This window comes from Momordica charantia (assembly GCF_013281855.1).
Source record: "Momordica charantia cultivar OHB3-1 chromosome 9 unlocalized genomic scaffold, Mcharantia_2.0 BLBB01000009.1, whole genome shotgun sequence".
NCBI lineage: Eukaryota > Viridiplantae > Streptophyta > Magnoliopsida > Cucurbitales > Cucurbitaceae > Momordica > Momordica charantia.
This window is the reverse complement of record NW_028275167.1, coordinates 30,856,601-30,868,476: the sequence shown is the minus strand read 5'-3', so window position 1 is coordinate 30,868,476 and position 11,876 is coordinate 30,856,601. Positions and strand designations below refer to the sequence as shown.

The window sequence follows — 11,876 nt, the reverse complement described above, 5'->3', positions numbered from 1 at the left end:
CCATTTCATCAGAAAGTAGGTCAAGGGGCAGGTCCTAGAGGAGGTAGGAGAGTTGTTAAAAATCCACCACCAATAAATTTAAAATGGAAGACTACAAAATCATTGTCGTAATGATCATCAAAAGACAAAAAAAAAAAAAATAGGAAAGCAGGGGACAGAGCAGCCATTATAGGCCAAAGCCTTCTTGGAGAAAGATAAAGCAATAAAGATTTGAAGAAAAGGAAAATTGAGGAGCGCCGCAGGGCCTCGGCTTTGCTTTATGGTGGCAAATTGGAATTGCCACTCGAATCCCCATAATCTCCTCCTTTTCTTTTACACCAATACATATTAGATTTGAGACTACAATCCATTTTATCTTAAAAGTACAACTCCTCTCCCTTCAATCACTGTCCACGGCCCTTCCTACCTAAACCAACCGTTGAGGACGTTAAATTTTCACCTTCGTAGATGGACAATACTTCCCTACTGACCGAGCAGCATTTAGATACCGCGTAGCGGAATAAGAGAAAAGAAACTTTTTTCCTTTTCTAGAAAAACAATAGAACACCAGCAGTGGTTGCGTGTCATAACACAGCACAGCATTTAAAGAATGGATGATTGAGAGGTATTGCTCTTTTGAAAATGCTTTTAAGAAGTTGCCGTCTCAATGTGCCAAACTCTACCTTTATTCTTCTATCTCCAACCAATCTCCCAATTCTTCCATTCATTAAAATTTAATGCAAAAAAGAGGGGGAAAAAAACCCAAGGAATATCTTTAGCTGTGTGTGTCTTTAGGAAAAGAAAGTTGGTCCCTTTTTGACCTCTTTTCTGTCCCCAAATCGAAATCCTATACATAACCCTCTTTCATATGCAACATTGTTGCTTCTTCGTTGAGTAAACCCAAAATCTCTCCCTTCCCCTCCACTCAAAGCACCACCACCATAATAATAATACCAATCCCCAATCCCCAGTCCCCTAATCATCTTCCTTAATTTCTCACAATCCAACTTCCAAACCTCGTCGACATGTCGGAACAGCAGCAGCCGGGTTTGGTTTATCCCAACACCGCCGCCGCCCAACCTCCTCCTTCCCACCATTCCAACGGCTCCTTCGGTGCAGTCTTTATAGTTCTTGCCGTAATCGTTGTCGTGTCGGCTCTCGCTTGCTTTCTTGGCCGCCTCTGCAACCGGCGAGTTGAAAACCAGAAGCCCAAGCCGGAGAAGAAGACCCATGGCGGCGGCGGCGGTGGTCGCCCCAAAGGAAAAGAACTACCCAAACCTCACCCCAATAAAGATGGAGACATCGAATTTGGGTTTGATTTGAGAAACCCAAATGGGAAAGGCAAATTCCCTTCTGGTGGAAATGGAGGAAGCAAAGGCAAAGGTAATAATGGTAATAACGGCCATGGCCATGGTCATGGTAATGGCTTCAAACCCTTTGAAAATGGCAGTGACATGAGAAGCGAGATCAAGTATTCTGATCACCACGAAGCAGATTTCAATTTCAAAGCTGGTGGGCATGTTTGATGGTTCTTGTATAACTAAACTACAATATGGAACCAAGAAAAGGCCCTGTTCCTCTGTCAAATTATAGCTGCTGTGTGGATTTTTCTCTCTGTTCTTTCTTCACTTCTTTGTTCTTATCTAATTACAAGCCTCAATTCAATCACCAATCTGTGATAATATTCAGGGGATGCTCTTGAATTCTGGGTAGGAGTCTAAAACCAGTTTGAATTTTTTTTTTTCGATCGCATATCTTCAAGCTTACGGCAACTTCAAGTTAACAGATGTTTTTGTGTACTTTTGTGTTTAAAAGTGACCAAATAATTAGGTTTCGAATAAAACCGGGGAATACGAATCCCAGTGGTGGAAGTGGGGAACTCTAAAAGCAGATCCAAAACAATTGTTTCAATTTTGGATTTGTTTAATGCCCAAATTAATCAAATCTCATTTCATCAATTTGATCTTATCCAAGTTTCCAACCTAACTGTCAAATCGAACATAGTTCACGTGGTTAAAGCACCTATCTCTGATTAATAGATCATGAGTTCGAGCCAAAATAATATTATGGCTTAATTTTGGTTGGGTTCGTAACCTAACAAAAATTAATTGGATTATATAAATATAAAACGGAAACAATTTAGTTGGATATTATCATAACATCTAATCCAACTCAAATCACAAACATCTTTAATGTCATCAATATGAATTGAGAATTTAAAATTACGACCTTTTAGGCCATGTACGTGCTTTAATCATTCAAATATTGCTTTTACTTTATTTTTATTAACAAGATATTTCTAATTTTTCACTTTGATTTCCAATTTCCACCGCATTACGATTATGTTCTACCAGTTTTTGTTAGAATATTGCAAAAATATTTTTTTTTTCTCTGAAATTCAGATAAACTCATGAATTACAATGGCCCATCCAAGCTCACAGCCCAAGCCCAAGCCCACAAAAATCAGAGAGTAGTTCCCGTTCATTTTTCCGCCTGGCGCGTGCAAAATACGGAGGAAATATATATATATATATATATATGATATTCTTTTTTCTTGAAACAACGGAGGAAAAATATATATAGAAAATTTGTAACTATAAAAATTTGATTAAAAAATATTTTGGACCTAAAATAACGATTTAATTCTTAAAATTTTAGTTTGAATTTAATATATGTACTTTTAAATTGATAACAATTTTTTTTAAGATAACAATTTAATTTCTATAGGTTAAAGTTTAGGATGACTTAATTTATAAAAGTTTTGCAGTTATAAACTTTTTTATATAAGGTGAAGTTATTTTCATAAATATAAAATCTTCGAATTGTGTTACATGCTTTTTATTCGGGTCAATTTTTTTTTTGACAGAATTATTCGGTAATGAGTTTCAACATTTTTTTTTTGGATTATTTAATCTTAGGGTTAGTTTATGTAGTCTGTTGTTAGATTTAAGCCTTTTGTAATTTGATTTTGACTATTTTGTTGGTTGAATTTAGTGGGAATTGTTAATTATTTAGGGATAATTTTTTTCAATTCAAAAATGGGTAAAAACCCAAAAGATTTACTTATAAGTTAGTTGTATTTTTTTCATCTCCTCAAATTAGAAGTTAGTGTATTTATCTAGTCCATATAAGTTCATAAACTTTTAAAATTGCGTCTATTTAATTCCTGTGGAAACACTCGATTTTGTGTTTAATTTAAATGGGTTGTTCAAAAAATATAAGAGCTTGCCCAAAATCGGTCCATGGCATAGTCGTTCAACTGATACAAAAGCATTAAATTGATAAGATTAGCAATTTATTAGATAAAAAATTGAAAATTAAAAAAGTACACATAAACTTTATAACTTATAAAAATTAAATAAACACGACCTTTAAAGTAAGTTCAGGTAGCGGTTTGTACTTGCCTACTTCTGAGCCGGTATTTTTAATGGGTCAAAAATTCCAATGAGATGCATTTATGAACTATGTAGCAGAATGAGCAATAAACGCAAGCTAGTTATTAATGGCCGTTTTTGATTTCAGACAAACAAATCATTGAGCTTCTGTGGAAGTGCAGAGCACCGGCGTCGTACAGTTTCAAAATCAACGGTTGGAGTACGGTCCCAAGCATCCCCATTTTACATGCCGCTCCTTCTAAATCGAATTTGATTCTATTCAATTTTGTTTGCAATTGCAGCAGTTTTTGGTTATGGGTAGCTTTCATTTGAACGATTCGATTATGGGTTTCTGTTTTCTCTTCTTCTCACTCTCTGGTCACTGGTCAGTCAAAACTGTCCTTCTCTGCCATGCCTCTTTCTTCTTAAAGCAGCATCAGATTTCTGTTTTCGAAAACTGACTCTGATTTTTCCCTTTCCAAATCAAATGTTAGTTGCCCTTCAAATCTCCTCCTGTACTTCAAGGAGAACCCGTCGAAAGCCGTCGTTCAGAGCCAGAGACAATAATGAGAAGCTTCGAGCGAGCTCTGCAGTGTCTTAGGGCTCTGGTGGAGACCAAAGTGTGGGATTATTGCATTGTCTGGAAATCGAGGGATGATTCTTCCAGGTATTTGATTTGATTTCTTTTTTATCAAAATGATTTGGAGTTTGGAGTTTTAACGGAGAAACTGCTGTGTGTGCATGTGTAGGTTCATTGATTGGGTGGGTTGCTGCTGTAGCGGTGGAAACGCCGGCGCCGGCGCCGGGAAAGAGGAAGCCGGAGAGCCGAATCCGGCTGCTACCCTTTGCAAGGATTCTCAATTCCAACATTTTAGGAGTACAAACGCTTGCCAAGCACTTGCTCAGTTCCCTTCTTCGATACGATTGAATTCAGGGTAGCAAGAAAAGAAAACTGTTCATTGCTCTAGACTAAATATGATAATTAACGGCAACACAATTGCTAAGAACATTTCATCATATTCGGATTTTGTGGCAGGATTCATGGAGATGTTTTGATTTCGAACCAACCCATGTGGGTTACAAGTGCTGAAGTTTCTTCTACTTCAAGCTTTTCACTTGTGGGTTGTTTTATTTTCCTTCTCAATTTGGTTGCGTTTTAAAAGCCTGTGATGGGTCTGGTTGATTTCAAAGCAACTTAAAATTTCTTGGAAATGCCATCTTATTTGGCAGGAGTTGACTGGAACCCGAGTTCTAATTCCGATTTCTGCTGGGATTGTGGAGCTTTTTGCTACAAAACATGTAAGAAAGAAGAACCAAGAATAAGAACTACGAAAATCTTCTGTTCATATGATATAATATATCACTTTGGGTGAAATGTGTTTCAGATTCCGAGAGAGGGAGAGGTTATAGACTTTGTAGTGGCTCTCTGTAATTTCTCTCTGGAGCAAGAAGTTGATACAGAGAGTGAATTAGATGGTGGCCTCAAGGAGCAAAGTCTTCAGTCATCTCCCAAGTACTACTCAGTAAACTGGCCAGATTCTCAGCCCTTTGTAGATTTCAAATCCAAGCTTGAAATTCTTCCCTCTGTATCCCAGTCCAGCTCTTTTCCTAGCTGTGAAGGATCATCCAGTGCCTCAAAGCCTTCCAATGAGCACCAATACCTTGATTCCTATTCGAGTTTGGTTTCGCGTGAGTTCTTAAATCAACCAATTCGCAGGTCTTTCGGGTCGAAAAAGCCAATGCCCCAAGAAGACTTGCTGAAACAGCAAAGAGATGAGGTTTCGGGATATTCGAAGATCTTGGAGAAAGATGAAGCAAAAATTGGAGGGAGACAAGGAAAGGAAATTTACAAATCCAAGAACCTCATCACAGAGAGAAAGAGAAGAAACAAGATCAGGGATCGTCTCTACGCTCTACGTGCATTGGTTCCCAATATATCCAAGGTTCATATAAACTAACAAATACCATATCGAGAATTTGTTTAGATTTATTTATTGATCTTCTGTCTTTGATATGTTGACATCCTTAGATGGATAGAGCATCAATCATTGTGGATGCTATTAACTACATTAGGGAGTTGGAAGAGAATGCGAAAAGCCTCCAGAATGAACTCATTCAACTGGAGCATAAGGACTCTCAAAAGAACAAACAACATTTAAAGATTTCACCATTAGAGAGGAAAAACGATGACACGACATGTCGGTCTCTGGTTCAGCACGATCGGCCGACGCTTATCCTTGGTGAGGAGAAGCCTTCGGAGGTAGGATATCAGGTGTCACCTCATCTTTACAGCTCCTTCCTAAAGAAGCCTACCAATAAAACATATATAAGATGGAAAGAGTATGTTATTTCTTGTGTAATTGTATTTCCCCTATCAAAATGTCATCAGGTGGAAGTGGAAGTGATGCAGATTAATGAAAGAGATTTCATCATCAAGCTATTCTGCGTGAGGAAACAAGGCGGCGTTGTGAGGTCGATCGAGGCTATGGATTCACTGGGCTTGCAGGTTGTTGATGTCAATATTACCACCTTTGGGAGTATGGTCCTGAACATTTTCCATGTTGAGGTAAGCTTCATTTACGAATGATTACTGTGCTTAGGCAATATTTACCTCAGATTACTAGTCTAAAAGTTGGTTGAATCCCTCCCAAATTCTAGGTAAAAGAACCTTTTTTTACTGATTTGTTTCTTGTTCCATATATAGGCGAATGAAAATGACATTCAGCCAAAGAGATTGAGAGACTCACTGATCAAGCTAACAAGCAGAGAAATCAGACGAATAAAATAGGCTGCACAAAGGGAAAGTTTTTATAAGCTCAACTTGATGTTAACATCTTAGAAAGGGAGACTTGTTATTTCATCAAAATGAGCTATGGTAAATAACTTCTTTTATCGATTCTTTCTTCTGTGATGGAAACCGACATCATTATTTGGGGAAAGATATGTTTACAATACAATGCACGCATGGTATAATTGGTAGAAATGAGAAAAATGGATAGATAAAAAGAAACATATAAAAATAGTATACTGTCAAAAATTAAAAACGCAATACATATAATATAACCACCATAGCAATACCAAAAGTAGAATATCCCTCATCATCCTCTTTTAAATTAATGACATATGGTGTTTAATATAAAAATCCATATAACTATTTTTCACACCTCCTTAGTGTAGAGGGATGTATAAGTTTATGATAAAATAAGAATAACTAAGTCAAAAATGGGGAAAAAAAGGAAGAAGCTTTACACATTATTTACGCCTTGTTTCAGCATCATATTAGAATTGTCGACTGCCGAAGTGACTTTGTGGTGTGCTACTTTGTCCTTTAAAGGCTCGAGTTTCTTGTTCACCACTTGAGTTATCTTGGTATCTCCATGATTCTTGACTTGCAGTCATTTCTCTTGAATTGTATTCGCTACTATAAACGTCGAATTCGGAGCTGTCTCCACCGAGTGCCATTCTCCTGAATCTAGAAATGTCTTGACTGTATTGTCCAGAATCATAGATGGTACTCTGGCCAAATTTGACACCATTGGAGAGGTCGGACATGTCACTTTCAGTATCTAGTGCCCTCACCACCTGTTAATAAGAATGACAATTTAAGAACACGGTTATCCAAAATGCAGTTCAGAATAGAACTATGTTAACCTGAACCATGCGAGGCCGTTTGGGAGCCGAATGACGAACGCAGGCAGCTGCTGCTTCGATCATTCTGAACATTTCACTTTCCACGTAATGTTTTTCAAGTCGTGGATCTGTCAATTCGCCGAACTCCCCAGTTTCAAGGGCACGTATGAGGTGTGGACGAGCCTGCAACATCCATAACATAGAACATTGCTGAATCTATTCAAGTGCATCTCAAGGGAGCAGAAAGATCTTCAATACCACATGGCTCGACAAGAAATGTAACAGAAAATGCAGAGGAAATTTGAAAGGTTTGTACATTTATTTACGTACCCATTCGACCAAACTCTCATCCCCCAAAGGTTGAGAAGGATCAACAGGCTTACGACCAGTAATAAGCTCAAGAAGCACAACCCCAAACGAGAATACATCTGATCTGTCTGTCAATTTCCCACTTGATGCGTATTCAGGTGCCATGTATCTGCAAGCCATTGAAACACAAACGATCAATTTATATGGAACAAAAATGGCCCAAAGAATTGTTATGTGATGCGTAAATGTCGAGTTAACCTACCCAAATGTCCCCATGACACGAGTCGATACGTGGGTGTGTGTATCATTCGTCAGTTTCGCAAGTCCAAAATCTGCAACCTGTGTTTGAAGTTGTCCATCGAAATTGGAACCAGAGACTCTGGAAATAAGAAAATAGCATGTATGGTTTCGAAATTGTTAGAAAAAGTTGGTGTGGACGTACCTGTGCCTCAAAAGCATCATCCAGTAAAATGTTGGCTGACTTGATGTCTCTGTGGATAATCTTGGGATGACCTATGAAACAGGACAACAAAAGGAGATATGGAGTTAATGGAATATGTCGTCTTAGAAACATTGAAACAGACCAATTCTGCAAAACTTTTTTGAGTTTACTGATATGTACTCACAATCCTCATGCAGATATGCCAAACCCTTTGCAGCTCCCAAAGCAATTTTGAGTCTTTTAGACCAATCCAACACAGGGACTCCTTTACCTGCCCAGAGAAGTCAAATATTATCAACACCAACACCTCCTCATAAAGCTATTTTAAAGTGATGTTGGAGATCAATGATGGGTTCCATACTGCTATGGAGATGATGCTCAAGAGTCATATTAGGAACAAACTCATAGATGAGCAATCTATGATTCTCTGAGACGCAGTAGCCCACTAAAGACACCAAATGTCGATGATGAACACGACTGATAATCTCGACTTCGGCCTTGAATTCCCTCTCCCCCTGTCCACTTCCTGCCTTGAGTTGCTTCACAGCCACTGGCTTCCCTTCTGGAAGCCAACCCTTGAAAACACATCCAAACCCACCTTCCCCAAGAATGTTTTGACGCGAAAATCCAAACGTAATTTCCATCAACTCCTCATAGCTGAAGAAGAACTTAGCGGTGCTTATAACCCCCGACTCCACTCCACTGCCACTGTATACGGTTCCTTTTTGACTCCCAAAGCTGTTTCCAACAGGAGTATGCGGTACCTGAGTATAGAAGCCTTCTGGCGAACCAGAGTTGCCCATATGTTGATGGGGATAGTAATTTCCATCTGCAAGTAAGAAAATTAGCATCATCACCACATCAGAACCATATAACAAGTTTCTTTATATATTCAACAATGGGCTAATTTGGATAACTCCAGTACCTGATTTCACACAGAAGTTGTTAGGAGGCATGTAGGGGCCGGGATATAAATCTCCCCGTCTTTTCTTCTTCCTTGAGAAAACAAAAAGCACGGCAACCAAAATAATTAACAAAACTCCAGCTATTGCAGCACCTACCGCAACTTGAGTGTTACCAGATGAACCCGAGGGTGGTGTATGGGGCTCCCCTGTTGACGATTTCAATGGTTTTGAGTCGGAGGAAGGAGATGGGTTGTTTGGAGTAAGAGTGGGTGTGGGTGTGGTTGTGGTTGTGGTTGTGCTCGTGCCTGTGGCCGGGTCTGCGTCTGCTGCGTCTGCGTTTGTATCTGAGTCTGCGTTTGTATCCGTGGATGGAGGAAGAAAATTAGATCCCGGTGATACTGAGGTAGTACTCATTTCTCCAGGAGGACTAGGAATTTGTTTCGTCGTCTTCGGGCTTGCTCCTGTGGAAGGAATCGTGTCTGGATCTCCTTCTGGTGGAGTAGGGTTCGAGGATTCAGATGTTTGGGGCTCTGCATCGGGGTCAGGATCCGGAGCGTCGTTGCCGTTATCTGTCGGAGCTGAGCGATTCTCAGGTTTTGGAGAAGGTGGACTACCTAGAGGATCTGGCGACTCGTTTTCGGTAGGGGTAGGGGAGGGTGGAGGATCGCCACCGCCACTGCCACCGCCGTCACCACTGCCACCACCACCATCGGACGACTCTTTTGGAGGCGGTGGTGAAGGCAGTGGCGAACGAGGAGGAGGAGGAGGAGGAGATGGCGGCGGTGAAGCGTCAACCGGCGGTGGTGACACCTTTGCCTGAGACGAGCCAATCATATTGGAGACGTCATCGGCGGGCGGTGTAGAGCTAGAGTCTGAGGGAGAGGGCGGTGAGGAAGAAGGTGAACCTAAACCTCCGTTGTCAGAACCTCCGTCGGCAGCAAGCGTAGTGACAGAATTGGATGACGACGAATTCGAGGGCTCAGGACCATCGGCGGCGGAACTCAACGATACCAAAAATTGTACCGGCGGAGGAGGAGAATCGGAAGTAGATTCAGGTGCCAAACTTGAATCTGATTCCGACGAAGGAGAAGTCTCGTTTGAAGAAGAAGAAGACGACATTATTATTCTTCTTCTCTCGCAAATTCTCGCTCCGCTATTTCCTCCGATTGAATTTCAGCACCGCTTCAGATTCTCCATCCCACTGCAATTTCTTCTTCCCTATCTCATCTCTTAAAAACCCCCACTCCTTGTAATTCGAGATTCCCTTCGAATTCGGCCCATGAAGAAAAGAAAACAAGGCTGTTGTTTGTTTGGGGGTATGGCAGAAACTGAAAAATGTTGAGATTTGATTCAAATTGTGGGCAGAAGAGGGATTAATTTTGGTGGAAAAGGCAGGTCCAGTAACTGGGTAAGAACAGATTAGGTTTTCCCAAAATCTTGGTGAATTTTCTTGGGAAACAAACAATCAGAACCGGAAAAGCGCCACCTACACGTACGCCACAATTGAGTTCCAAAATTTCTGCGAATCCTAATTCTCGCGTTTTTAGGTTATAAGCGATACCGGATTGAGATTGAAACTCTGGGTGCAAGAATCGTGGGGAGGATATTTTTGGGTGGTGGTTAATTTCCGACGGTCTCCAATTTGAATGAACAACGACTGAAAAATAGCACTCCTCTCCCTCGCATTTCGGCTCACCGCCAAATTCAAACTCCCGGACCCACCTTTTCCCTTCCTTAACCCTCTCACTTCTCTACTCAAATCCCATTTCTCAACTGATTATTATATTTATAATCAGGTTTTAATTCTCATTTATCTTTTAGCTTAAATTATTAGCTTTCTCTTCGTACTATTTATGGTATAGCTCACCAACCTCTCACTTAAACTGAACATAATTTCTCGATAATTGACATATATCTTCATCCAAAAAATTGTGAGTTTGATTCCATAATAATTGTTTGGCTCAATTGAATAAAATGAAAAGTTGATTATTACCCTTAAAATGAGCGGTTTTTCAAGAAGGAGAAAAACTATTACTTTGATATACTGAATATTAAGTACATTAGTGATATACTTCATATTAGATATATTAGTTATATTAACTATATACTTTAAAGGAAGTTATTCATTCATATATATTTGGCGTGACTCATGTACTTCATATTGGATATAACAATTATTATTTCATATTAGATAATTCAATTACCTAATGATATACTTTATGTTCGATCTATCAACTGCATAATATCAAGTATATTAGCAATACACTTCAGGTTAGGTTTATAATTATGCAGTGATAATAGCTAAAAAAGTATACACTAATGTCAATTTATTTCTTGATATTTGAGAATAATGAGGTAAATTTTGGAATAATAAATAAATAAATAAATATATATATATGATTTAAATTTTTTTTACCATTTTTGTAAAATCTAAATATGATAAATGTTTTCTAGCCCATTAAAATAACGGAAAAAAAAATTCATACGTAGCCATTAATTTTTAAGATTGTGTCAATTTATTTCTATACTTAAAAAAAATCTAATAGATTCTAGAACTTGTAATTTTGTGTCTTGTTAATTTTAATATTTTAATGTTATGGCCACCAAACACAATTCTACTTTTCATGTAATTCTTAAACAATATAGTTAGTGTGACATATAAGTGTTGAAGTCCCAAAAATTAACACCAATGACCTAATAGACATAATAGACATAAGATTGAAAGTTTAATGGTTTATAAAACATTTTACCATATAGACACTATCTTGAGAGTTTGGAGACCTATTATATATATATATATATATATATATATATATATATATATATATTTAGTACAATATGTGAGAGTGGAAGATCGAACCTCTTGATTAGAGATATATGTTAATGATCGTTGAACTATGTTCACAACTTAAAAGTCTAGGAAGCATGATTTAAGTTATTTAACCTGTTTGTTATTTTTTAAAAAAATGCTATTTTCTTTTTTTTTTTTGTAAAATCATAATTAGTTATATGAAAAAATTATATTTAACGTATTGGTGTCTTTTTTTTAATTATTTTTGAAATGAAGAGGACTTTGCATCAAAGAAGCTGCGAAGAAAATGACAGAGAAGGGAAGAGAACAGGGGAGGAACACTGCAGCCTGGAGAAGAAGACGGGAGGAAGAGAGAGGAGAAGATAAAAAATAATAATAATAATAATAAATAAATATAAATATAAAATTATTTAATATCGTCGCGT

The 11,876-nt window shown here is 38.3% G+C and overlaps 3 protein-coding genes across 6 annotated transcripts; 2 read left to right on the top strand and 1 right to left on the bottom strand.

Annotated features, from left to right (window-relative positions):
• The first annotated feature begins 26 nt into the window (after nucleotides 1-26).
• On the top strand, nucleotides 27-1,651 carry LOC111019124 (uncharacterized). Its single transcript, XM_022295424.2, has one exon. It carries the CDS (start codon nucleotides 1,005-1,007, stop codon nucleotides 1,503-1,505), a length of 501 nt encoding a protein of 166 aa, XP_022151116.1. The 5' UTR covers nucleotides 27-1,004; the 3' UTR covers nucleotides 1,506-1,651.
• Nucleotides 1,652-3,398: 1,747 nt separating this feature from the next.
• Nucleotides 3,399-6,310, top strand: LOC111019167 (basic helix-loop-helix (bHLH) DNA-binding superfamily protein). Of its 4 annotated transcripts, XM_022295491.2 has the most exons (10): nucleotides 3,399-3,573; nucleotides 3,656-3,738; nucleotides 3,848-4,020; nucleotides 4,103-4,288; nucleotides 4,390-4,471; nucleotides 4,584-4,652; nucleotides 4,739-5,296; nucleotides 5,383-5,625; nucleotides 5,743-5,919; nucleotides 6,058-6,310. In XM_022295491.2, exons 3-10 carry the CDS (start codon nucleotides 3,920-3,922, stop codon nucleotides 6,139-6,141), a joined length of 1,500 nt encoding a protein of 499 aa, XP_022151183.2. In that variant the 5' UTR covers nucleotides 3,399-3,573; nucleotides 3,656-3,738; nucleotides 3,848-3,919; the 3' UTR covers nucleotides 6,142-6,310. The 4 variants fall into 4 exon arrangements, with proteins under 4 accessions (XP_022151183.2, XP_087973781.1, XP_022151182.2 ...); XM_088117655.1 differs by having other exon boundaries at nucleotides 3,399-3,738; XM_022295490.2 differs by having other exon boundaries at nucleotides 3,399-4,020.
• A 118-nt stretch (nucleotides 6,311-6,428) lies between these two features.
• On the bottom strand, nucleotides 6,429-10,426 carry LOC111019170 (proline-rich receptor-like protein kinase PERK13). The gene is made up of 8 exons (XM_088117654.1): nucleotides 8,660-10,426; nucleotides 8,096-8,563; nucleotides 7,919-8,005; nucleotides 7,735-7,805; nucleotides 7,555-7,631; nucleotides 7,314-7,461; nucleotides 7,005-7,166; nucleotides 6,429-6,935 (listed from the first exon to the last, which is right to left on the bottom strand). Exons 1-8 carry the CDS (start codon nucleotides 9,756-9,758, stop codon nucleotides 6,633-6,635), a joined length of 2,415 nt encoding a protein of 804 aa, XP_087973780.1. The 5' UTR covers nucleotides 9,759-10,426; the 3' UTR covers nucleotides 6,429-6,632.
• Between the last annotated feature and the right edge of the window lie 1,450 nt (nucleotides 10,427-11,876).